Source organism: Diadema setosum, chromosome 11 (assembly GCF_964275005.1).
Source record: "Diadema setosum chromosome 11, eeDiaSeto1, whole genome shotgun sequence".
Lineage (NCBI taxonomy): Eukaryota > Metazoa > Echinodermata > Echinoidea > Diadematoida > Diadematidae > Diadema > Diadema setosum.
Genome location: NC_092695.1, coordinates 12,895,992 through 12,920,695, shown reverse-complemented (window position 1 = coordinate 12,920,695; position 24,704 = coordinate 12,895,992). Strand labels below are relative to the sequence as shown.

The 24,704-nt window shown below is 37.0% G+C and overlaps 1 protein-coding gene across 1 annotated transcript; it reads left to right on the top strand.

Annotated features, from left to right (window-relative positions):
• Positions 1 to 1,600: 1,600 nt before the first annotated feature.
• LOC140234585 (bifunctional epoxide hydrolase 2-like) lies at positions 1,601 to 24,310 on the top strand. The gene is made up of 19 exons (XM_072314611.1): positions 1,601 to 1,855; positions 4,484 to 4,568; positions 5,424 to 5,580; positions 6,343 to 6,536; positions 7,892 to 8,014; positions 9,050 to 9,118; positions 9,311 to 9,406; positions 10,025 to 10,103; positions 10,928 to 10,962; positions 12,145 to 12,171; positions 13,087 to 13,172; positions 14,204 to 14,318; positions 15,893 to 15,964; positions 16,617 to 16,656; positions 17,711 to 17,813; positions 19,988 to 20,057; positions 20,748 to 20,828; positions 21,805 to 21,863; positions 22,171 to 24,310. The coding sequence occupies exons 1-19, from the start codon at positions 1,611 to 1,613 to the stop codon at positions 22,256 to 22,258; spliced, it is 1,824 nt and encodes a 607-aa protein (XP_072170712.1). The 5' UTR covers positions 1,601 to 1,610; the 3' UTR covers positions 22,259 to 24,310.
• The last annotated feature ends 394 nt before the right edge of the window (positions 24,311 to 24,704 follow it).

Sequence of the window (24,704 nt, the reverse complement as noted above, 5' to 3'; positions counted from 1 at the left end):
AGCACATTTAGCAATACAATCTTCTTCAACTTCCACCCAGTTCTGTTTTGAGAGATCAGCCTTTAATGTATCTATATCTACATCTTTGGTTTTTCTATATGTACAAGTACTGTACAAGTAATCTCTAAAAAAGATCGAGTGAAAATGTTCACTCTTGAAGGAGTGAATATCAGAAAAGAGTGAATTTCGAGTTAAATTGGGGTGAATTTTGAGTGAAAATGTTCATTTTCACTCGTTTTCTAGTGACCTCAGGGATCACTCCAGAATCTTCGAGTGATCCTTGAGGTCACTCCAAAATGAGTGAAAATGAACATTTTCACTCAAAATTCACTCTTTTTTGTATTCACTCTTTCAAGAGTGAATATTTTCACTCGATTTTTTAGAGAGTACTATTTTGCAGAAATTAGCAAAACTTCAAAATGTCATAACTTCCTTATTTTTCATTCGATTTCAGTCAAATTTTAACCGTTGAACTTTTAAGATTTTACTCAGACTAACTTATATTTGGACTAGATAAGCGTGACATACCATATCTGCCTCAAGTTCCTTATGTGTATCTAGTTATTTCTCAGCACTAGAACACACTTATCAAGCAAGAAACAAAGTGAAATCTAATGTGAGTGTTTCAATGAGTAACATCAATCTAGGGAAACAATCAGTTCCATATTCGGGACCTTATATGGAATAATTTGCCAAAAGAATTAAGAAATATTTTCAATTGCATAAGTTTTGGACGGACATTAGGCCTACAACGGTACTTCATTGAGCTAGTGGAATACCAACTTGAAATTTAATTTCGGAAAAGTTAATGAAGGTCATTATTTTTCATTTTATTTATTTCAAACTCATTTGATATTCTTTATTATTATCATTATTTTTTGTCATGGCTATTACTGTTATTCTTATTGTAAATATTGTATATATATGCTTTATTATCTTAAAAGATATGAGAGATGTATATTTTCAGTAATTATTAGCGCTTGATATTGATTCTTGTAACCTTGTGGGGCTAACCTCGATTAGCATATGCTATTTGTTAGCATCCTTACCAAGGTGTATATAAAATATATCATTGTGATTTATCAAAAATATGAATATGTATCACTGAAATTTCGTAACAAATTCATTCATTCAAATTAGATTTAAAGCCTTGACTGTGTAGAATGTACACCAACACACATAAGAGACACAAACGTACACAAAAGGCGTTCCATAGTTATCTCGTCGTACCACGGCCTGCTCACGTGTGTAACCAGGGATGATTGTCTCACCTCCCTGGTTTAACTCATCTAGGGTTTCTTTCTGAAACAAATCTGTCTATCATACACTTTGCCAGTTTGCTGGCATTTTGTGCACCTGAGTAAACCCGGCGCTCAAGAGTTTTCCCTTCTCTCTGCTCTGTAGACAAAGAGCAAACCCTTTGTTAACGAACCTGGGGTACAAACCCCAATACTCGGAGCGGAATTGGAAGGACACACCCACCTCTTCGAACACTGCCCGAGGACCGACCCACTGTAAACATTAGAGCGAGCCTGCGCCTGGAAGCCTGAGAAACACACGTGAGCTAGCTGCAGGCAGGCTTCCTTGTCGCTATTAATAAATGCCGAACAATGACAACGAGAATCCTACGGACTTTTGTCACAAGAACATCGCATTTACGGCTTGGAGTGAGCAAATATTCTGTCATAACTCAGTTAAACGGAGGAAGGATCTGTGCTTCTTTCCCAGGGCGTTCATTTTCGACAGAAATGGCCAAGAACTCCAAGAAGGCAGTCGTGTTTGATTTAGGAGGCGTCGTATTCGAGCCACCTCAGAATGCTATCAAGCAGTACGGAGAATCAATCGGGCTTCCCGGGTAAGTGACACCAGACACTTGACTTGTGTAAGTTACCAAAGCACGCAGGTTGTGGATTGATCTGCACGGTATCGGCAATACTTGCTCACATGCCTATACTATAAGGGCTACACTAACAAGAACTACTTTTGTGAGCCCTAGCCCATAACCATGTATTGCTTCCCTGCTCATACTTTGTGTTATACATAGATCTACGCCAACTGTGTACCGCTACCGCAGTACCGGTAAACTTTTATGTGTTAGAATATCTATTAATCTAATATACATCAGTCATCAGCTTTGTGATTTCCATGTGAATGTATATGTTAATGTTATTGTCATTTCCATTTGGCTGAATAAATAGTAGACCATCTAGACCTAGTAATAATAAATAAATAGATAAATAGATGCTGATCCTCAGTTTGCGAGAGCACAGACTTTGATGTTGCTTACTAGTATAATAGAACTTGTGGAAGACCATGTGTTGCAAAAGTTGGGGAAACCACTGATCAGTGGTTTTAAACCACTGATCAGAACTTTTAAACCACTGATCAGAGGTTTTTCTTTGCTCGTGCAAAGTAAAAACTACTGATCAGAGGTTTCTAACTCTGCACGAGCAAAGCAAAACCTCTGATCAGTAGTTCTAACTCTGCACGCACAGCTCAAAACCGCTGATCAGTAGTTTTAACTCTGCACGCACAGCTCGAAACCTCTGATCAGTAGTTTGAACTCTGCACGCACAGCTCAAAACCGCTGGTCTATGGAAGACCATGTGTTGCAAAAGTCGGGGAAACCACTGATCAGTGGTTCTAAACCACTGATCAGAGGTTTTTCTTTGCTCGTGCAAAGTAAAAACTACTGATCAGAGGTTTCTAACTCTGCATGAGCAAAGCAAAACCTCTGATCAGTAGTTTTAATTCTGCATGCACAGCTCAAAACCGCTGATCAGTAGTTTTTAACTCTGCACGCTCAGCTCAAAACCCCTGATCAGTAGTTTTTGACTCTGCACGCAGAGCTCGAAACCGCTGATCAGTAGTTTTAAACCTCTGATCAGTAGTTTCATCTCTGCGCGCACAGCGCGAAACCACAGATCAGAACGAGAAATAAGTCACAAAATATTATGTGCTACATTCTTGTGATGTTTGCTCTGTGCACGTGTACGATTTCTAGTATTTCCACAGTATGAATTTTCACATTCAGAGATGACAACATGATCAAATTTCAAGTTGTGGACCACCCTGGTACATTAAGATTATGCAATGTCCTTGCAAAGGCAAAGATCTAATATAGAAAAGGAAACCGGGTCATATTTTCAGGATTTGCTTCCATCATACAAATTTACTGCAGGGCCTAACAAAATTCTAAGAATTATTGACCTGTGACCTACATATTGTTAAAAGAGCCTCCATTCTATATTTTGTTTGCTGACCTGCTGGTCTAACCTTTGCAAGGCATTCCAAACAAAACCTAGTGTTACCTTCTACCAATATTGGCAGGAGGTAAAGGTAAATATGAGAGTTTGAAGTGGTTCTTTTTTTTCCCTCTCCTACTGACCATATGAAAGCTGAAGAGCAAACACTGTGAAGGTCATTGCTGACTGAGGTCATGCTACAAAGTCATGGGAGTCTTATTCAATGTACAGCAAGAATGGCAGAGTTACTGGACACCATCCATTTCATGTTTCCCTAGATCTTCACTTCTGTAAAATTCCCATGATGCTCTACTAATCTTAATAAATGATGGTCAAATATGTGATCTTATATCTTAAGGAACAGATTAAAATGAATTAATATCTAATGTCATGAATATTGGAAACTCACAGACAGAAAATCGGGCATGTATTACATGTAGTTATACCATTGTGAAGCTCAGATGTGGTACACGTTGATTCCTGTTTCTTGCCCTTCTTCTTTGATAGTTCTCTGCCTTCTGTGTTTTCCCCCTCCTCTCCATTTGCAGATGAAACAAAAACCCAGCATTAGTGCCTTAAAATAGTTCTAAAATGTGAGTCAACCACTGTAAAAATTTGAATCCGTATAATCGATGTTACGTGTAGTTAAATACACAAATTGTGAACAATAGTTGTAATAAAAATGTTTCCAGACTAAACCATTTACAGTTATGGTTTATTGAGAAAAACACAGATATCTTCTTATATCTTAGGCTTTATTGCAAAAATCTTATATAGTAGGATATTTTGTGATACAACAGACCTATACACATATGCATCAAATGGCATATCTTGAACATTTTTTAAATCACTGCTCCCAAAGGTAAACTGGACCTTTAATCCCCTGTCTTGCTCTCTGATCTTTCACCTCCTTTTCACTGTTAGCTCTACTCAACTTTCTTATCCCTCCTTCAAGCCCTATAGCTTGTATTATCTTTGCCATCTAGCCTTGTGTCTTCTGCTAGCTGCCTTTCTACCTACCTCATCTATCCTTTCTTGTCCACATACATACAGCTATATGTCCTACTCTCACTTCCTTTTCATCTACTTTCTCAGCTTTCTTATCCCTCAGGATCTATCCTTTCCCCCTTTATGTTTCATTTTTTATTCACAGTCTTACACGATGATCCCTCTGTTGCAGAAAGGCTGGAAGATATCAAATGTATTTAGCTGAAAATATCTTGTATTGTTTCTTCCAGATCGTTCCTGGAGGGGGTGCTGATCAGGGGAATGCCAGATAATACTTTCTGTAAGATGGAGCGGGGTGAGCTGACAGCCAGACAGGTTTGTTTCACTCATGTTCCTCTAAAATGGTAGACAAGTTTCTCATTTTCAATATTTAAATTGCAATGAGAATCTACATTACACCATCCCCTCACATAAACAGCAAAAACAGCTCAACAATTCAGCAATTAGCAGTGATGTGTTTTAACTGAAAGACCCTGCTTGTGGCATCTTTGTAGTAATAGGTAAAGTTGATTTTTAGGATTATCTGCTATGTGCATGCCCATCATTTCAAGAATTTCATGAGTAAAGTGATATTGATGAAGTAAACAATATTGCCTCACTTAGCACAAATGCGATGCATGTCATCTGAATTATGGGGAAATCGGTAGTGGCAGGAATGCAAGTATGTGGTCTAATTTTTACTACTAGTATTCCGGTGATAACATTTGCCTTCAAGATCATTTTATAATGAACTAACACTATTCTTGACAACGAAACCATCATATTACGTAGAGATGGGTTAGACACAAACCTTTACCTTCAAATTTCTGTTGTGACCACTTTTGGAACATCTTGAATTTTCTGTGGTAGCCACTTAGAAGCATCAGCAGCAAGATCACACGCCAGCTAGCTATGCCCAGCTATGCACAGCTTTAGTGTCCCTATTATGCACAGTATGTACCCAGTTGGGTGCACTTATTTCATTACACTCTTCTTCTTCCCATGTTCCTTTGCTTACATAAAATGTTCTGCCATAGGAAAACATACATACCAATGTTCTGCCTGTGGGAGAGCATTGCAAATTGTGTGCAGTCATGTGATCAAGTGTGGCTAATAGCTTACTAGTGATTGGGAAATGCTCATATGTAATAAATGTGGCTGGTGTTTGCATTGGTTTGCTTGTTTCCTCAGTTCACTGAGCACTTTCAGAAGGAGTGCAGGGAGGCGGCCAAGGAGGAAGGCGTGACCTTACCACCGGACTTCAACACCAGGACCATGTTTGATGCCTTCATGTCGGTCAAACTGGTCCCAGAGATCATCAATGCTGTTGCAGTGCTGCGGCAACATGGTAAATATCTCGCCTCATAGTCAACATCAGCGTAGAAATATTCAATGAAACATGAGAACGATAAGATACTGCTTGGATATATGTATATATATATATGTATATATATATTTCTCTTTTTTTTAAAACAATAGGATATGTTCATATGAAACACAGCTGATCGTCATATACTTCATCATATTTTTATTCTTCCCTCTACCGCAGTCATGTGACAATGGACTATGGTGCTAATTAGTTCAGCTACATAGGCCAACATATCTGTACAAATTAGAATGTGCGGAAGTCCTAGTTTAGAATTGGCAATACTGTACCAGTTTAAATCACAATGGACATCATGCTAAAGGTGATAACAAATTACATGTTCTGTAGCAGCATTTTGTCAAGTAACTCATGTAGGAGGAGAACTTATAGATCTTAATCCTATAATAAACATAACTTTGGAAGTTAACATATCATTGTATTAATTTGAATTCATCATGGAAACAAATGTTCAACATTTATTGATCATAATGAGTTGAATGAAGGCTTGATATGTCTTAATGAAACTAATATATACATGTATATAATATTTTTGCAAGATAAATCAATGCTACAAAATGAATGAATGGGCTTAGATCCACTCTAAGAATAATTGATAATACAGTTTTTGTGAATTTTTAGGCTCATTTAAACCAATCATTTTTTGTATTCATATTTTTTGTTAAGTTTTTTTGTTAATCTTTTTTTGTTAATTTTTTTTGTTGGGAATCCTCATTGCCAATGTAGGCTTCAAAACAGCAGCACTGACCAACAACTACATTGACGACAGAGAACAAAACGCTGTGTCAGCTGGTGTCATGGCAGCACTGTCAAGTTTTCATTTTGACCACTTCATCGAGTCCTGCCGCTTCGGTCAGCGCAAGCCGCATGAAAGCATTTTCAGAGAAACGCTTAGGAAGCTAGAGATCAAGGCAGAGGAGGTATGGTTCATATGAGTAGTATTTAATCATGAAGCCTTCAAAGATTGACTAGAATTGGGAGGCCATAAAGTGTAGCACTTCACTTTAGGTTTCTAAGAGCTTTACAAAGATTTTATCATACATCATATTGACTTTGTTGTCATTTGCTGTAGTAAATTGCATCATGATTAAACTATTCACAAAAAGGAAGGTCTGTTGATGGCCAATGTTTAATATTTGAAGCATCATTGATACATAAGTCAAAACAAGTCAGTATTATCAATTATGTGCCCGAGGAAATACAAATGTAGCTTAACCTGCTAAGTTCCCCCCCCCCCCCATCAACAATGAGTATAAAATAAATCCAAACCTGACATGGTTAGGGATTAGCAAGCCCCGCTCAGGTGCAGCAAAGCACATCGGTCTACCAGGAAAGCCATGGTCACAAAGTAGGGATGAGGGAGATTGGGTAATCTGTATTCATTGACAATCAGTTTACAGACATCTATGCCTGTCAGAAGAGAAAGCACTCAGGCTTGCATACCCATCGGCTTACGAAGCATTGTAATTGTTTGAGAATTTTATATATTAAGAACATGTAAATAAGAAAATAGTTTGGTATTTAAATAAGTGTGACATGCATGACATTGTGTGGTATAACATGTGTGGTATAACAAGAATATGAACATGAAGTTTTGTTCCAACACTCCATGTGCACTGTGTCTCTGAGTTCATCTTGTTTTTAAGTTAATCATTTTATATTTTGGAGAGATTGTAGAGACCATTGAGTACTTCATCATATTCCACTCGGTGACTACAGTGTTGCTTTGGAAGCAAGTAGTAATCCCCTGTAAATCTGCAGTGAACTAAACATGCAAACCTGCATACAAATGACTCGCACCCAGGTATACTGTCTGTTTATTCTCAAATATATCGGCAGTGAGGCCCTTTCTATTTCCATTTTCTTCTCCATTCTCCCAATCAACTTTCTGGCTGGAAATGGAGCGAGTGATAAAAAGCCCTATTCACCTTATAAAGAACAAGCCACAGCACTGAAATAAAGATTAAAAGAAATGATAAATCCAGCCAATTTCCGGCTTTCACCAACATTTTTCCCATCATATTTTATCCTCATAGTCAATATCCCCTGTGCCACCTGGACCAAACTTGTGTCAGTCAGATTTTAACCAAAGTATCCATAGTTTTGTGAAGAAAAAGGACAGTATTCCATACATCATAAAAAAAAAAAATAAATAAATTGCTGTGAAGCATATTCTAGCCCAGGAAGCATGAAGATCTTGATTTCCATGTCATTGTAACATGATATTCACAAGCCAAATGACCATTGGTCACTTGTGTTAACACTCTCCTGACAGATGGTTTTCCTTGATGACATCGGGTCAAACCTCAAGGCGGCCAAGGGACTGGGTATCTCCACCATCCTCGTCAAGGACAAGAATGCTGCCCTTAAGGAGCTGCAGGAAATAACCAATGTAGATGTAAGTTGGGAAAAAACTTCAGGCCAGAAGATCCTTTTTACTCCACTCTTGAAATGTCATTATCATTGTGCTGCTTGTAGATGCGATAGCCTTTGCTGCAGGCCATTCAATTTACATCCAAATTAGCAACTGAACAGTTTTGATAAAGTTTGGACCACTCACCACACCCCCCCCCCCATTTACTACTACATGTAGGATTGAAAACTGTGAGATTTTTGTCTGTTTTCTTTCAGTTGTCAAGTGCTTTGTACAGTCGACCAAATCTGAGAATGTCAGATTCTGATGGTGCTTGTGAAAATTGTTCACCATTAGCAAGTATCAGATGTTTAGAAATGATCGCCAGTCATGCACTTAATATAAGAACATCAAGCATTCACACCTTACTGTACGAGCTGAAATTTTTGCGTACAGATATTTTTGCGAATTGCTACTTGAGGACATTTTTGTGTGTTGTTAATTTCGCGGTTGCGAGGGTCTAACTGAACTTAGTTATTTCCGCGTTGTTATTTTCGCGTGTTGTTATTTTCGCGCTTCAAAGGTGATTCGCGAAAATAAGCCACCGCAAAAATTTCAGCTCTTACAGTATATAATTTGTAGCCCTTCAGATACCAAGAACTTATTTGCTGAATGCAATGTTGGTAGCCAGATTAGATACACATTAACTGATATTTTGTAATCCGTAACAATTGTATCATAGTATTTTTGTGAAATACCCATTTGATAAATTGATACTGTCACACTGTGTGAATCATATTGTAATCGTAGGAATTAAGCTTAATTTAATTTCTCGTGTTGTAGTTATGTGTATGTGAGAGCTGGGGTATGTATGATTTATCAGATTCCATGAAATATGGTGAAAGAAATGTATTATAAATCAAAATCAATGCATTGATAGCAAATTTCAAAATCCAAGCCATCTTGATCAGGTTGATACAAAGAGTGTTAATGCAGATAATTGCAAGTACATCAGAGGATCTCAAATTATCTTGCTGTATTGAGGTACCTCTAAACCGTCTCCATTTCTGCCCCACCCAGGTTTTCCAGGAGGCAAAGCCCATTAAGGTCCATCCAGACAAGGTGCCTCACTCCTATGCAGTCACAAGGGTAAGTGTACCTTGTTGCATTCTCTGAGATTCATTCAAAATGTCTGACTGAAGCTTGACTTATAGATACAAATGATATCACTAGCATTAATAGTGTTTCCATGTGGCATGTAATCTGTTCAGATGGAGGCATTCCAGCTTCTCACTGTTTTCCCATCATTAAAAGTGTTCATGTTTCTTTTGCCTCTTCCAGAGTGGTGTCAAGTTCCACTATGTGGACATGGGAACCGGTCCCCCTGTCATCCTGTGTCATGGATTCCCAGAATCATGGTACGAGTGGAAGACCCAGGTCAGTGGTGAAGATTCTTCTCAGGATTGGAGTCTGTTGTCAGAGATGTCAATTATTATCAGACACTTTCAATGGGTCTACATAAAGAATAACATTCGTTAATTGTTTTTTCATCATCATTATTTGAAATTGAAATTGAAATTGAAAAGCTGTTTTATACATCAGTATCCATCGCAGCCGGAGGCTGAATTACAGACATTGTTAACAAAGGACCATGAATACATCAAAAGTACACACAAGATACAGCGTAACAATGAAAAAAAAAATCTGTAGAACATAAAATTATTCTTTAGATATCAGAAAAATCAACCATAGAAATGCCTTCGAGCAGGCCACTCAAGTATAACAGATCCTTCTTTGTTTTTGGTAATCATCATCAGGGATTTCAAGGTTAACCCGAGTACAGATAATTGTCTTTCAAATTTTATGAGGAGCGTCCTTCATATTTCTGTAATGATCAACCAGATTAAATGCTCATAGATACTCATATAATTAATATTTTCGTAAGGCCATCTTGCAATGGCATCGGTTCTTTTCCTGCTATGGTTTGGATTGATTTATATGTAGTTATTTTGCTTCTGCTTCTTATTCTGCTTTTCCTTGTCTTTTCCTCTATAGATCCCTGCCCTGGTTGCTGCAGGTTTCCGAGTCATCGCCCTAGACATGAAGGGATATGGGCAGAGCAGCAACCCACCAGGTAGGAAGATACTTTTTTCTTGTTCACTTTTTTTCTCTCCTTCTTCTCTTCTCCTTCTCCTTCTCCTTTTCCTCCTCCTTCTCCTCCACCACCTCTTCCACTCTTTCCTCTATCTTCTTTTCTCTACTTCTCTTGCTGCTCTACCTACTTATATTTCTTCCTCTTCTTTCTCAATCTCTTGCATACTTCCTCATTTTCTTCTTCTTCATATTAATCTCTCTCATCCCAATTTTTCTTTGAACTGTCTTTCTCTTTTCTAGTTTTAAACATTGTATGGCTAATGATAGAGTCTTTAGACTACCTGTACCATGCAGGCACATTCCCACCCAGATTGTGTGTGTCTGTGTGTATGTTGATATATCTGTGTATGAACACTTAAGAAGCTCTGCACTTTGTTCCTTTCAAGAAAAAAAGATGAAAGCGTGGACAGCCAGTGTGTTCGCACATGTGCAAATTAAAACAGGAGTTATACATACACTCACAAATGCCTCTTCACATAGAAATTCATTCATTAACTCACTTGTTTTTTCATCTTCAATAGAATCATGCAAGTATGAAATTTACAGAAAATAAGTGTTTGTTTTTATGTCATTAGAATGCACAATGAACAAATTTACTAAGTATGCATTTACAAAACAAGTAATAACAACATTTTATGAGTTGGATGGGGGTGGAGTGGGGTAGGGTTTGCTAAAGAAGCATACTTGTAGGATGCATTCCTCCCAACATAGTTGTACAAATTACTCATACATATTAGAATGTCTGACACCAGTATAATTTACTGAACTAATTCTTTCTATGATGTGTGCATTTTGTTTCTGCAGAGATTGAAGAATACAGCCAGGAAAGGATGTGTAAGGTTAGTATACTTTTGATTTAGTTGCTTTTCTTTAGAGCAGAACATCAATGTTACTTATGACACATTGATGTATTGTGTCCTGTAATGCAAATGTTTGGTATTGGGTATGGAAACTGGAAGGATCTGTTCCAATTATCTGTGAAAATAACTGTGTACTTGATGCTTGTTCATTTGATTTTCTTTGTAGGATATCATATGCAGATGCTTTGAAAGGAAGAAGACAATCTTAATGAAAAAATATCAGAGAATGAAGTGGCAGACTATTTAGAGATGATCTAAGCAGGCACAATTGAATCATGTTCCCTTCATCTGTATCATGCAAATCAAGCAAAATTTGATTGCTGCCACCAGTTGGTCAAATAGAAGAAGGCAAGCTTTGCCATGATACTCTCAATGTCAAAGTAGTTGTCATCAACTACCAGAGAACTTAAGTTTACTTCTCTCAAAAAAGAGAGAATAAACCCTTAAAATGTTTCCGGAAAGGATTTGAAAAAAGATTGAAAAATCTGAAAGGCAAGCATTTAATGACGAAGTAAACAGCTGTTATACTTTCTTTCATGACTGATGCTAAAGAATAATCTTGCTATTCCATTACCTTGATCCATGTTTGTACATGCCAGCATGATTATGTGGTCTTATATTTTTTGTTTCATTGTTGTTGTTTTTTTTTTTCAATTTTGTATGTCCACAGTATTAGAATTAAGTTTTAGAAAGATTAGTACATAATGCGAGAGAGTACTTATATATTACCTTTAATCACTTTCATCGATTTGGTTTAGTGTGTGAATGGGTGTTTAGCACATTTTATGTACTGTAAAAGCTGTTATTTTTGCAAGTTCATAAATCACTATTGTGCCGCGAATTTAAGAACACACAAAAATATCACTAACAGACAGGCATTAGGACACTTAGATAGCCTTGGTGTCAAATCGCAAGAATATTTGTGACCTCCTCATTTACGGTAATATCTGTAAGTAACAGCTCGTACAGTACTTATTAGTTGCATAATACTACAGCTGTCAGAAATAGAAACATTAGATTTTAGATATGTCTGATTGGCGATGTAGCATGGTTCAAATTTATGAATCCAGTGTTGAATGCCCTATGAATTCTACCAGGTATTTCATTGAAATGTTCTGAACCTCTGGAGCTTACAAGTAATTCATTAATTTTTTTTTTCAGGATATGGCTGAGTTCATGGATGCTTTGGTGAGTCTTACTGAGCACAAAATGTTTGAAAGTTTCCTTCTCTGCTGTTGTCATGGGAAAAAGTACACTTGTGTGAATCATCTCTATTGAAGTAAATGTCAAGGAAATATGCATTGTATTTGGCATAGACAAGCAATATTGCTATTAAAGCTTCTATTTGTGGGCTTGGTAGCATGGTTGCATCATTCACTTGTGATTTACAGTACAGTGTATTGAATATAGATAAATGAAAAAGAATCAATAGTTGTCATAGTATGGGTGTTATCGAAGTTACTATATGATGTACATGTATACATACATTGTAGTTGCATTTTAAATCATGTTCGCTCGGTTATTCAATGCATATAGGAGAAGGGGAAATATATGAGTTTGGGTTGAGCATTTTAGATCATGAACAACTTGTGGCCATCGCTCCTGAGAATCGCTGAACATTGTCAGTTTATGTATGCGTGGTGTGGTGTTGAAAAATGTGCATGTCTGTATGTGTGTGTCATTGTCAGTGTCTGGTTCAAGTCAAGCCTGCATCCTCACTGCAAATTAATTCCATACACAATCCTGCTTCTAAACCCAAGCAAAATTGTGTGAAATGTATTGTTTCTTTCAGTGAATGGAGGCTGACATTGCAAGAAACCTACAGGTGCTGAAATGCTCATCTCATTATGCATAGAAAAACATTGTTTACTGTACTCTCGGCAGAAATTTGGGGGAAAAAATGAATGATACGAGAAGTTATAAGTAATTAATTGTTTTTCATTTTGTAAAAGTGTAATTACAGTTCCAAACAAAGCTTTTGTTTTAAGCAAACCTGTGTGTTTGTTTTGTGTAATGGCTGTACAGGATCAGTCTCCTCTTCTACCTTATATACGGGACTTTATATCCATGGTTATGTAATGTGTTGCTGCTATTATGTTGCAGTGCCTACCACAAGCAACGCTTATCGGTCATGACTGGGGTGGGGCCCTGGTGTGGACTTTTGCCATGCACTATGCAGACAGGGTCAGGTAAAGTAAAGAAGATGAAAATTAGTATCATGAATTCAAGGGAACAAACCAATGCATGTTGCAATTATGGAGAATTATGGTGTCTATGTTCAGTGCCTGTCATCTTCAAATTTATTGAAACATTCCTTTACATTTTGATATCTAAGTGAAGGTGAAGATATTTATGGAGTAATGCCCACCAGGAGAGTATGATTTTAATTTATGATATGTGCTTGGTGTCATTGTGTAATAAATATATTACAGAGTAGGGATGGGATTGTCAGAAAGGGAAGTATATGAAAGGACTTTCACATTTAAAATGTACTTCTATCAGTAAACCAGTGAAGTAAAGTCTGTTTACACCCTTGAATTTTTCCAGACCAAGTGCCCAGCATTGATTTTTAGCTGTAAATTTTGTCTATTTCTTTCTATTCTAATTCTCGCTTTAAGTATTCTAAATGCATACATTTATACGCATCAGTTGTTGCTTGGTCAGGCAAGATATACATTGTCCAAATACTACAAAAACCTTCTGGTTTCCATGGATAGTCTCTGTGAAGGAAATGTACATTTTGTGTGAAAAGGTCAATAAACTTGTCAAATACTCCAGCAGTTAGGTGTGCAGCTGCAGCTGTAGCGACATAGCAGTTCAGTGGATCATACATGGCACTCTCCAATGGGATGGTCCACTGTTCCATCCCTACCCCAACGAGTTTCTCCTCTAGCAAGGCACTTTGTCCACAATGCAAAGTTTATGGATTGATGTGTGGTCGAATGTAGTAATTTTGTGTTGTAAAACATGGCAGCCTGAGTTGAATTCTCCCCATGGAGCAGAGTGCGTCAGTTATCAGTCAAGGGTTGGATTCTGGTCACAAGGAGTTATATTATCATAAAACAATATTTAAGAGCACCATGATGCAGTGGAAAGAGCTATTTGGCCACAAAAAAAAAATAAAATAAAAATAGAACAACAACAACCAACCACCACCACCACCATCAACAACAACAAACCTACAGATTATGGCACTCTATTATTTTCATTATTGTTGCAGCCATGTAGCTGGGATCTGCACCCCAATGATGCCACCCAACAATAAATCCAATCCACTTGAGAGAATAAAGAAGGATCCAGGTGTGTTTGACTACCAGCTCTACTTCCAGGAACCGGTAAGTGGCTCCGGGATCCCTGATAAAGTTCACTAATTATACATCATTCTGTTCCTGATGCAAAAGCATTGCAAAAACAGCTTTTGTCATTATTGATATTATATTTTTCAATTCAATTCAATTCGTTTATTTCCATTTCAATCGCAAAAAACAACATTAAACATTCAGTGTTGCAGATGAACATAAAAAACAATGACATATATAAAAAAAAAAGAACGACATCACAATTACAGTCATAAATTGTTCCAGATTACAACAGGCAACGAGTAAAAATGGAAAATGGTGTACACATAATATGCTCTCCATTTTTATCAAGAGATCATGCCAACCAGTGCAGTGCAACCATGCAATATGCCTATGATATCAACTAACATTTTATCCTTTATTTGTTGGAGATGAAATGAAACAACTTGAACTTGAACTAAACTGAATGTAATAGATATACAGACCACATAGACCATAGTTGAAGGAGGAAAAAATACTTGAGCAATTTGACTATTATGCACAGTTGACTGGGATGCCTCTGTCTTCTCACGAAATAGCAGCAGCCTGGTGGTGTAAAAGAGCCCTTACTGCATGGGAATGACGTTCATCGATCACGGCCTGTGGCCATGGGGATTACATTTCCATTTGACTCTCAAATCTGAAAATAGCATTTTATCTGATTACTCTGTACATTTCAGTGACCTTTACTTTTGACACTTGACCTTTCATTCCTGTTTATATTTGAAGTAGATCCTAGCTGAAACATTCCTTCCTACCAAACTTTGTTGTATAACTCTAGGGCATCCTAGTTTATGGTATATCTAGAAATTGACATGTAGACGCAGAGTGTGTTTATACATGCTGCACACTGGCACTGGTCCGACGGTCCAGGACCAGTAAAAACCGGTATATTTTCTGGAATGGAGCAGTGAAAATAAAGAACACTGGGTACCTACTGGTCCGACAGACAGGTTGGAAAAAGTGGGCTATTGTGCAGCCCTGGTTTTTACACTGTAGGGTGATTGATCTATATTTTGTTCCCACTTTAGTTAGATGTATTACTTTTATCGCTGTCAGTTGTGCATTGCTGCACAGTCTCCATGAATTACAGAGTCTAATACCCTCATTTCACAGAGATTTTTTTCCCCTCAGTCACTCATCGGAGGCTAATTTTTTTGCTTCCGGCCCACCACCGTGTATTGGATCGCGGTCTGATGAATCCAACTTATGTTGGTCGACTATCAGCTGAGTGTCAGTCATGCTGGGTGTGATCTGATGATTCAAGGTCGTCCGATGAAGATCACGTGCAACATGTCTGACACTGACCTGATGGTTGTTCAATACAAGTCAGATTCTTCAGACTGCCATCTGATATGCTTTGGCTAGTTGTCGGGAGCAACAAATTTCGCTTTTGACAAGTGACGGATGAGAAAGGAATATCTGTGGAATATATTAATTGGGGTATTAGGTAATACCAGTTCTTGTAGAAATAAGTCCAGGCTTTTTGATGATTTGAAGTGGAGATCATGGATTACGCTTTGAACACTGAAGGATGATATCATGACTGCTGCTTATCTGATTTGTGACAGGGTGTGGCTGAGGCAGAGTTGGAGGCAAACCTTGTGAAATTTGTCAAGACATTTTTTCGTCGTCCTCAAGAGGTGAGAATTATCCATCCTTTTAGTGCACAGATGTAAGCAGAAATAATTTTTGTTAATACTGAGTTAAATGTAATTTGTTCTGACAGTCTAAGCCAAAAGTTTGGTTAAACTAAATTTTGGTGTGCACAGAAACAGATTCTTAATGCTGTGTACAGCTTCAAATTGATGTAAACCCGAAATCCTTTTGCTTTATGTCTCTGTTGGGGATGATTATACCTTTGCCAGTCATCACAGTAGATGACATTTTAAAAGTAGAGAAGATTGCTCTCAAAGTTCAGGCCAAGCTCCTTAGAGTCTTGAAACATTTGAATGACCAGTAACTTCTGCTGAATTCAACCATTATAAGAAGTGCTTGTGAGAAGATAGAACTCAAACATTCTCTTCCCGTTCTGTAAAATGATGTAGAAGTCTGTAGGAGTGGTTGTACTGCATAAATATGCATGACAGACTACACCTTTTATCCTTGATAGTCTTGAAACAATGGAATGGCTAGTAATCCATGCCCCCAAATAGAATCTTAGTTAGATCATTAGCTTCTGCATGATGTTTGCCATTTTCCCATGATTCCTGGAATTTTTTTAGATTGTTCCCTGTTATTTTAGGAAGTATGTTATTTTTATGATATTACATACTGTCAGTTTTGTGTTTTCAGCGTGACCCTGCTTTCAGCGTTGCAGATGTTCGAAAGAGAGGTATGCTGATTTTGTTGTGTAATTTTTTTCTTCTATTTTTTGGTTTTATTTGCATTATTGCCTTCTTTCTCTACAATAAAGCGTTGTTTTAAGACTTGAAAATCATCTCCCTTGATGTAATTTCACCACATGTACACAGAATTTATTGAAATCATATATCCCACCTTAAACGTGATTTTAATGACATATGCACATTGATAAATGCTAATAAGATTGGTTAGGCTTCAAGAGAATAGAAAAAATAGAGTGTTTCATATTTTTGTTTGCTCAACATTTCATAGTGATCTGTTTTAGTGCCTTGAAAATATTTATATGCAAATATTTTCTTAGGTTTAACATCAGCTCTTGATATGTGCAGTATGAAAATGCAAATCTTGGCGTAGAACCTGCTTAAAAGCGTGATCAGAAATTTATCAGCAAACACATAGTGTAGTCAATTCTTTGTCAATGATCCCACAACAATTTTGATTTCCTAAAGGAAGTCATAATCTGATCAGTCATTATTGCATAATATTGTTGGTGTAGTACCTCCAGATATCAAAACTGTATTCATTTTCTGCCCTTGATGTGCGAGCAAACCATGCTGTGACCAGAGCCTTGTGGAGGGACCACTTCACATAGTATATCTATGCATGAATCAGAATAATACAACTTTCACAAATAATTTCAAACATCACATGATAGTTCTGATAAACTCTTCGGATTTTACTGTAAACAGGTATAAAAGAGGCGATTAAGTGGACAAATCTCGCATAAGCGTACTCTATAAAGGTCTGTCTGTGCGAATTCACCATCAAGTCTGAAAACTCTCTATGGAAACCAGGCGCCTGTTTCATATTAAACATTTAAATTGAGAAACATCTGGTAAGAACTTTAAAAAGCACAGGTTATGATGATTCTGCCATTGACTTCACACAGGAGAAATTCTGTTAAAAGTCACCCTCAGTTTTTCTCGGGTAAAAAGTTTTATGCATCAGGCCCCAGGAATTCTGCCAAAATATTGAATCTGTGACTGACTCTGTGTGTCTAAAACATTACTTCCTGTCTACTTCAGGAGGATTATTGGTTGGTGTTAGGGATGATATCACACTTAGTAGTATTCTCACCGAGGAGGATTTGGAGTACTATGTCAAGCAGATGAAGACTAGTGGTCTGAGGTATGTTAAGGTTTCCTTCTCTTGGTGGAAGACTGGCTGTTATCTTCTCATTCATCTCCAAAAGTCACATCTGATACCAGCTTCCATTTTGAGTTTCACTCTGAGAAAAACTCATCAGTTATAGTCCATGGGCCAGGCCAGATATTGGTACCATCTGAGGTGGCAAAACCTTTTTGGTGTCATTTTGTTTGTCGGGCATAGATATGCTTATCAAGCTATGATAGCATTTCCAAATGAGTAGCTTAGTCCTAATAAATTAATTTTTAACCCGTTTGGTTTTGCTGTTATATCCCTTTACTTCTGAATCGAAACTAACCGCTATAGAAAGAAGAGCACTGTCTTCTGTATGTCCACAGGTGTTCTGTTGTGAACGCGGTGCGCTTAGTCTTTATTCAAGGCAGCGAAGGGAATATCCAAGGGTTATGATGTCCACAGCGCTTAGTCTTTATTCAAGACGGCGAAGGGAATATCCAAAGCTAATGATACAGTGTATATCCCTTTATCTAAAAAGCAAACAAAAAAACAATTCCTTGTGGATTTGCCGTATTTTTCAATTATTCATCATTTTCTGGTGAAAACGCTACTGTGAAAACGCTAATGCCACGCCACTGTCGCTTTATTTCCATCCAACAATGAAAGATAATGCAGAAACAATGTACCGGTACACTACAATACATTGTAATAAATAATATTGTACATGAGCAGAGTGATTTTTGTTTAAAACTGATGTATTTGTTGAAAGGGTAGTGTAAAAACAGTATAGATAATCCCTTTTATTACGAACTTTAGATATGATAACATCCACGAGGAATTGCTTTTTTGTTTGTTTTTTAGATAAAGGGATATACACTGTATCATTGGCTTTGGATATTCCCTTCGCCGTCTTGAATAAAGACTAAACGCACCGCGTTTAGCTCTGGACAGCATCACCCTTTGGATATTCCCTTCGCCGCCTTGAATAAATACTAAGCGCACCGCGTTTACAACAGAACACCTGTGGACATACCATGAGCTCCATGGACATACAGAAGACCGTGCTTTTGTTTCTATAGCGGTTAGCCTCGATTCAGAAGTATAGGGATATAAAAACGAGACCAAATTGGTTAAAAATTCATTTATTAGGACTAAGCTACTCATTTGGAAATGCTATCATAGCTTGATAAGCATATCTATGCCCAACAAACAAAATGACACCAAAAAGGTATTGCCACCTGAGATGGTACCAATAACCAATTTTTCGCCTCTTGGCCCATGGACTATTAATTTGGCATCAAAACTGTCATATAATGGAAGATGAAAATGCCATTCAGACATGATTTCTGTGAGTGCTATCATGAACCGGAGCCATCTCCCATTTGTGGTTGGTTCAGGATACAATTCCTCTCAGTTTCCCAAATTTTGTAAGGACACATTCATTTCTATCATGATATTCTGTGCCAAATACAAAATACTAAATCCTCCCAGTTTGAGAATGAATAAAGAATGAAAATGTTGGAAGGAGAATTCACCAATCAGAGAATCAAAGACTCACTGTTGATAAAGAAATACAAATCAAAGAGATTGACATTGTTTTACATTAGCATCTTGGATGTATTGTCCTGATCGAATTACTGATGTATTGATGACTGGAGATTGTTCCCTAGGGAGAAATTTACATTCCATTTACAGTGAAAGAAAAGCAATGGGTCATTGAAAATGTTGGTAATGTTAAATGATTAATAAGCTATTTTAGGACCATTTGAATGCCAGTTGAGGTCAACCAACATGGAATTTGAATCGGCAGATAATCTACCATTCTGTATAATGTCAGTAGTGCTAACAATTGTTATTTAAAAGTAGTTACAATTTTGCTTCATACCATGCCTGCCTGCTGTAACAATGACTCAATGAAATGTGAAGGATAAATGAACATTGATCAAACATTTACAGTGTTTACAGTGTTTACAGTGTTACAGTGCGCTTAATTTGATAATTTGTTGGAGTGGATATAGAACTTATTTGTTTTGTTTCTTGTCATGAGGAAGTTATATAGTTTACAGGCTGTTCACAGATTATCATTCCTGCGGTGGAACTGTGCTGCATTTTTCTTTATTTCAATGGTTTCACCCGGTCGAATCCTATGATTATAGCTAGACAGAGAAGTAGAATTCTAAGCTAATTGTTCTGCCTTCCAGGGGGATGCTAAACTGGTATCGCAACATTGAGCAGAACTGGAAGTACAACCACAGAGCTATGGGCAGGAAGGTAAGGCGGTCTAGTGCAAATTTGAAGTGTTTATATCAAGATAATGAAATGAAATATGAATCTTGATTTGCAGTTTTGCCTTGCTCCTGTTGAAATAGTTGACTTACGAGAGAGAGAAGTGATTTTTTTTCTTTTTCGATGTTGCAGTATTCGTTGATAACTTGTGTCATGATTTCATAGTGCACATGTATTAGTTTTGTTTCATGTCTGTTGCCTCACAAAGTCCAGTTTAGCCACTGCACTTCTTTTGTCATGCATTACTACATTATTCATTCCCACTCTCCATGGATTTTAAAATCCCGTACACCAACATATCTGGAATTCAAGAATATATAATCTATAATTGAAATGGAAAGAAAAGGAATGCTTAGAAACTATCATGTGCTAAAACTTTCTTCAGCATGTTTGTGTGAGAGGAATAAGGAGAAATGAGTCGTAGCTACTGAAAACAAAATACTGGTATGACTACTCTGCACCACTCAATACATGTGTCAAAAAAAAAAATGTAATCTGTTAGTCTTGGGTTTTAGTGTATTCTGCAGAAACGATTAGAGTTAAAAAAAAAAAAATGGGAAAAAAACCCCCGAAAAAAACAAACAAAAACAAAACGAAAATGGAACTCATGCAAGCAAAGGTGTGCATTCAAAACTCCTTACTGACATTTGTGTTTGCATGTCCCTTATTTTATAGCTCTACATGCCAGCCCTGATGGTGACTTGTGGATTAGACCCTGTTCTTTCACCAGCAATGAGTAAAGTAATGGAACCCTGGGTACGTTGTTACCATTCTTGATTTCTGGTCAGACATTGCCAGGCTTAAATTTCATGCAAAAGTTATGTTAATTTGTTGTTTGAGTCTCTTGGCAGCAACAGTTATGGCCTGCTTGGGCAAGACACATGATCTGCTTTGCCTAGTCTTTTGGTGTTGACTTTGATATGCCAATCCCATAGTTCCTTGCGTATAAATATTCAAATGCTTCCTAAGTAATCACGCAAAATCAATCCAACTGAACACAGTGCTGATCAGTCCACTGTAGATACTGTGAAGTATGATCAGTAACCAATGGTCTTTAGAACATGAAGTGATAAGATACTTGTACTTTGAAACGTTGTCTCATGCTTGTATGGTAAATGAGATTTAATTTACAGTAGATGAGCTGATTGAAATATGAATTTGAGCTTTTCGTCCATGAACATGATATGTATGAAGTATTTTACATCAGAGGGAAGTAGGCATGGAAAGAACGCAGTGTATTATTGCTATGTCAGGCAAGGTGTGCATGTATCAATATACACAAGCTGTACGTGACTAGAACTGTTGGTGGTTTTGTTTGGGTTGTGCTTCTGAGTATCAGGGTAATACATTTCCTCCCCTGTTTTGATTGAAATTTACTTACTCTCTCCTCCAATCTTATTTCAGTACTTGCCCTTTTCAGCAGAATGAACTGGTTGCCAGTGACATGGGCAGTAATCGTTTGATTGATAGCAAGAATGTCTGTTATCAAGTTGATATGCATGTTTGTGAAATAATGCAGTGCCTTTGTGTGAAATTACTTTTTCACCACAGTAATAACGTTCAAAACCAAGTATTTTGTTACTATACTTAGACTTTCTCACTTTATCAATCATTGTCTGTAACTCATAGTTCCTCTTCAGTCTTTTATTGTCTTTTCTAATGGATGAAAAGTCGAGAGTGATCCAGTATCTCCAGAAAACACAAAACCTTTATTTTTGCTTTTCTTCACCAGGTGGTAAATCTCTCTAGAGGCCACATAGAAGATAGTGGACATTGGGCAGCCCTTGAGAAGTAAGTAAACCAAGTTTAGACAATGAATATTTACAGTGTTTAATTTAACTCATTTCATTAAGTGGAAAAATGAGCAAAGAGAATTGGATTCCATTGGGATGAGCGAAGAGAATGGGATTCCATCATTTCATTTCAAGCATAGAACTGTAAAAATATAGTGAACTGAAGTTCAGTATATCATCTTGTGTGTATGTTTTGGGGGTACACGTTGCATAGAAACTAAATTTGTCTGTATTTTTGAAGATGAAATGTCAGCCTTGTTTCACATTTGAAGGCATCTCATTTTCCTCGTCTGTTTTTCCCACAGACCCAAAGAACTGAACAAGATCCTTGTTAATTGGCTACTCAAGGTGCATGGTGACTCCACTCGTCCAATCATTCCTTCTAGTCTGTAGGGAGTAGAAGTCTTTGAAGCTGGTATGATAGAGGACAACAGATGGATCATGTCAAGCCTTTGTAAAGTTGGATCAACTTCACAAAGACAATTTTTGTTCTTTTTTGTACCTCATTGATTAATATCATTCAAATGTTAGCAACAGACAAGAATGAATTTGAGTAAAATTATATCAACAGTGACAATAATGGTCTGATATGACACCCTGTATGGTTTTGAAATAGACAATGATAATTATATGATTCTGACACCATTTGATCATGAATTGTGTAAAATTTCCTGTTTCCTGAATGGAAACACTTATAGACTCATGACTGAGATCAAGATTCATCACAGTATTATCTTTCAACGTATCCTTCGAGACAGAGGAAGGCTTGTTTTTCTCATCTTTTCTTTGCCATTCAAACTCGCTGAGAATCACAGGTATATCTTATCTAATTTGTAAAATAACAGAGTGCCAAGCAAATGACATTGCAAAGAAGAGCTCACAGAGTTCTCCTTTTGATTACAATGAAATTAATTGATATTCAGTGGTGATGTTTTTATATCATCTGACTCTAATTATCACCCTTCTTTATAATCTTATTAGTCAGATTTTATGAAGTTTGAATTTCTGTCTCATTGTTAATTCTCAGGACTATAGATTATGTGGTATACTCACACTGCTAACTACATGATTTATGACTCTCTTGTGATTGACCCCTCTGTGATAATATGATCAATATTGATTGTGTTCTTATGAATGGAAATGCTGCTCTACTAATGTACTAATATTTGAGTATTTATTAATTGATTATTCATCATATATCACAGATATCACAGATGTGATTACCAATCATTTAGTTTTGTGTAATGATCTGATTATTGGGGTTTGTTTCTATATTTGCTGCACCAGAAGTGGCACCAGAAAAAAAAAAAAGAAAAAAAAAAGAAAAGAAAAAGGTGGTGTTAAGCTTTTTGGGGGGACTTGTTAGTCTATGTTGACAATTGCAAGTTATATCAGAGAGCTTTTTATTTTTGCTTGTCAGCTGAAAAAAATCATAACAAAACAGAAATGGCACCAGAAAATTGTGCTCAATGCCCCCCCTTTTTTTTTCTTTTTGCTTGTTAGCTGATGAAACCTGGAAGTAGCACCAGAAATATGAACTGCCCCCTCCCCCTCCCCCTGCTCACTTTTAAAAACGTGGCACTGGCTGTGACAGATATCAATATTGTAGCTTCAATTGTAATACCAAAATCATATTCAAGCTTTAAGCACACACATTGTAAAATTAAGCTTTCCATCGGAACTTCAAATGTTTTACAAACCAGCAACAAATGGCCTTTTCCGGTTTGATCACTTTAATATTCTGCATAAATAATCTTTTTCTCTCTTAATGATCACAGTTCTCTTTTTTTTTCACATACAATATGCATCATAAGAATGAGATTTGTGAGATGACTAAAAGAGTGTAGAACTTGAGGGTAACTGCATGCAGTTGATTTGTTTCTTGAGAAGAAAATAATGATTTTCATGAAGTGTAATGTAATTATTCTGTTGTAATGTGCTTTTGTCTTCCAGTTAACTTTCAGCACAAGATATAAAGGGAAAAGAATTTGCATTAGCCTTTTTTATCTCGCATAATGTTTATGCCAGTCATCAGTCCATGATTCTGTGTTGGCTCTGAATTCACTCAAATAATGTCAAAGTGGATATTCGTGCACAACTAATTTTTTTGCACCCTGTGGGGGTAAGAAGAGTTTTGCATGTTTTTAATTCGATCTGCAAAATCAAGACATCAACTTCTGAGACATACAACTGTATGGCAAGCAATTAACACATTCACATGTTTTTATTTTCACGCCAGTTTCTGGTTGCACAAAATATGCAAAGATTTCAGCACTGCGAACATTTCCACTTCTGCAGTAAATTGCTATGTGCAGGTCTCTTCTATGGTTTCTGTAGCATTTTAAACATTCAGAGTAGCTAGCCCTCCATTTGTTGCATTGAGCACCTCGTGACAAGTTCCCAGCTAGCTGCATGTAGTCCTGGCTTGATATCGAAATTAGATATCAAGCCAGGACTACCTGCAGCTAGCTGGGAACTTGTCACGAAGTGCTCAAGGCAACAAATTGATATATGATTGTACATACAATGTTACACAATGTTATATATGTGCTGTACAATATCAAATACAATTTGTATACAGATTATATTTTGTGAAAAATGATTTCAATAAACTTTTGGATCAATGAAAGAATTAGTTTATTGTTGCCTTTATTTTTTTTTTTCAAATATACTTTGATCACATTCTTCACATGCTATCAAAATGGAATCAAGTACAAGTTGTATTACACGTGTACCGATATAGGCTACTGACCATAATTTGTGTGTGTTTGTGCATGTCTGTGTATGCCCCTTTGCTGTTGAAGCTTGTAGGCCACCCTATTCTTTACATTTCATGCCA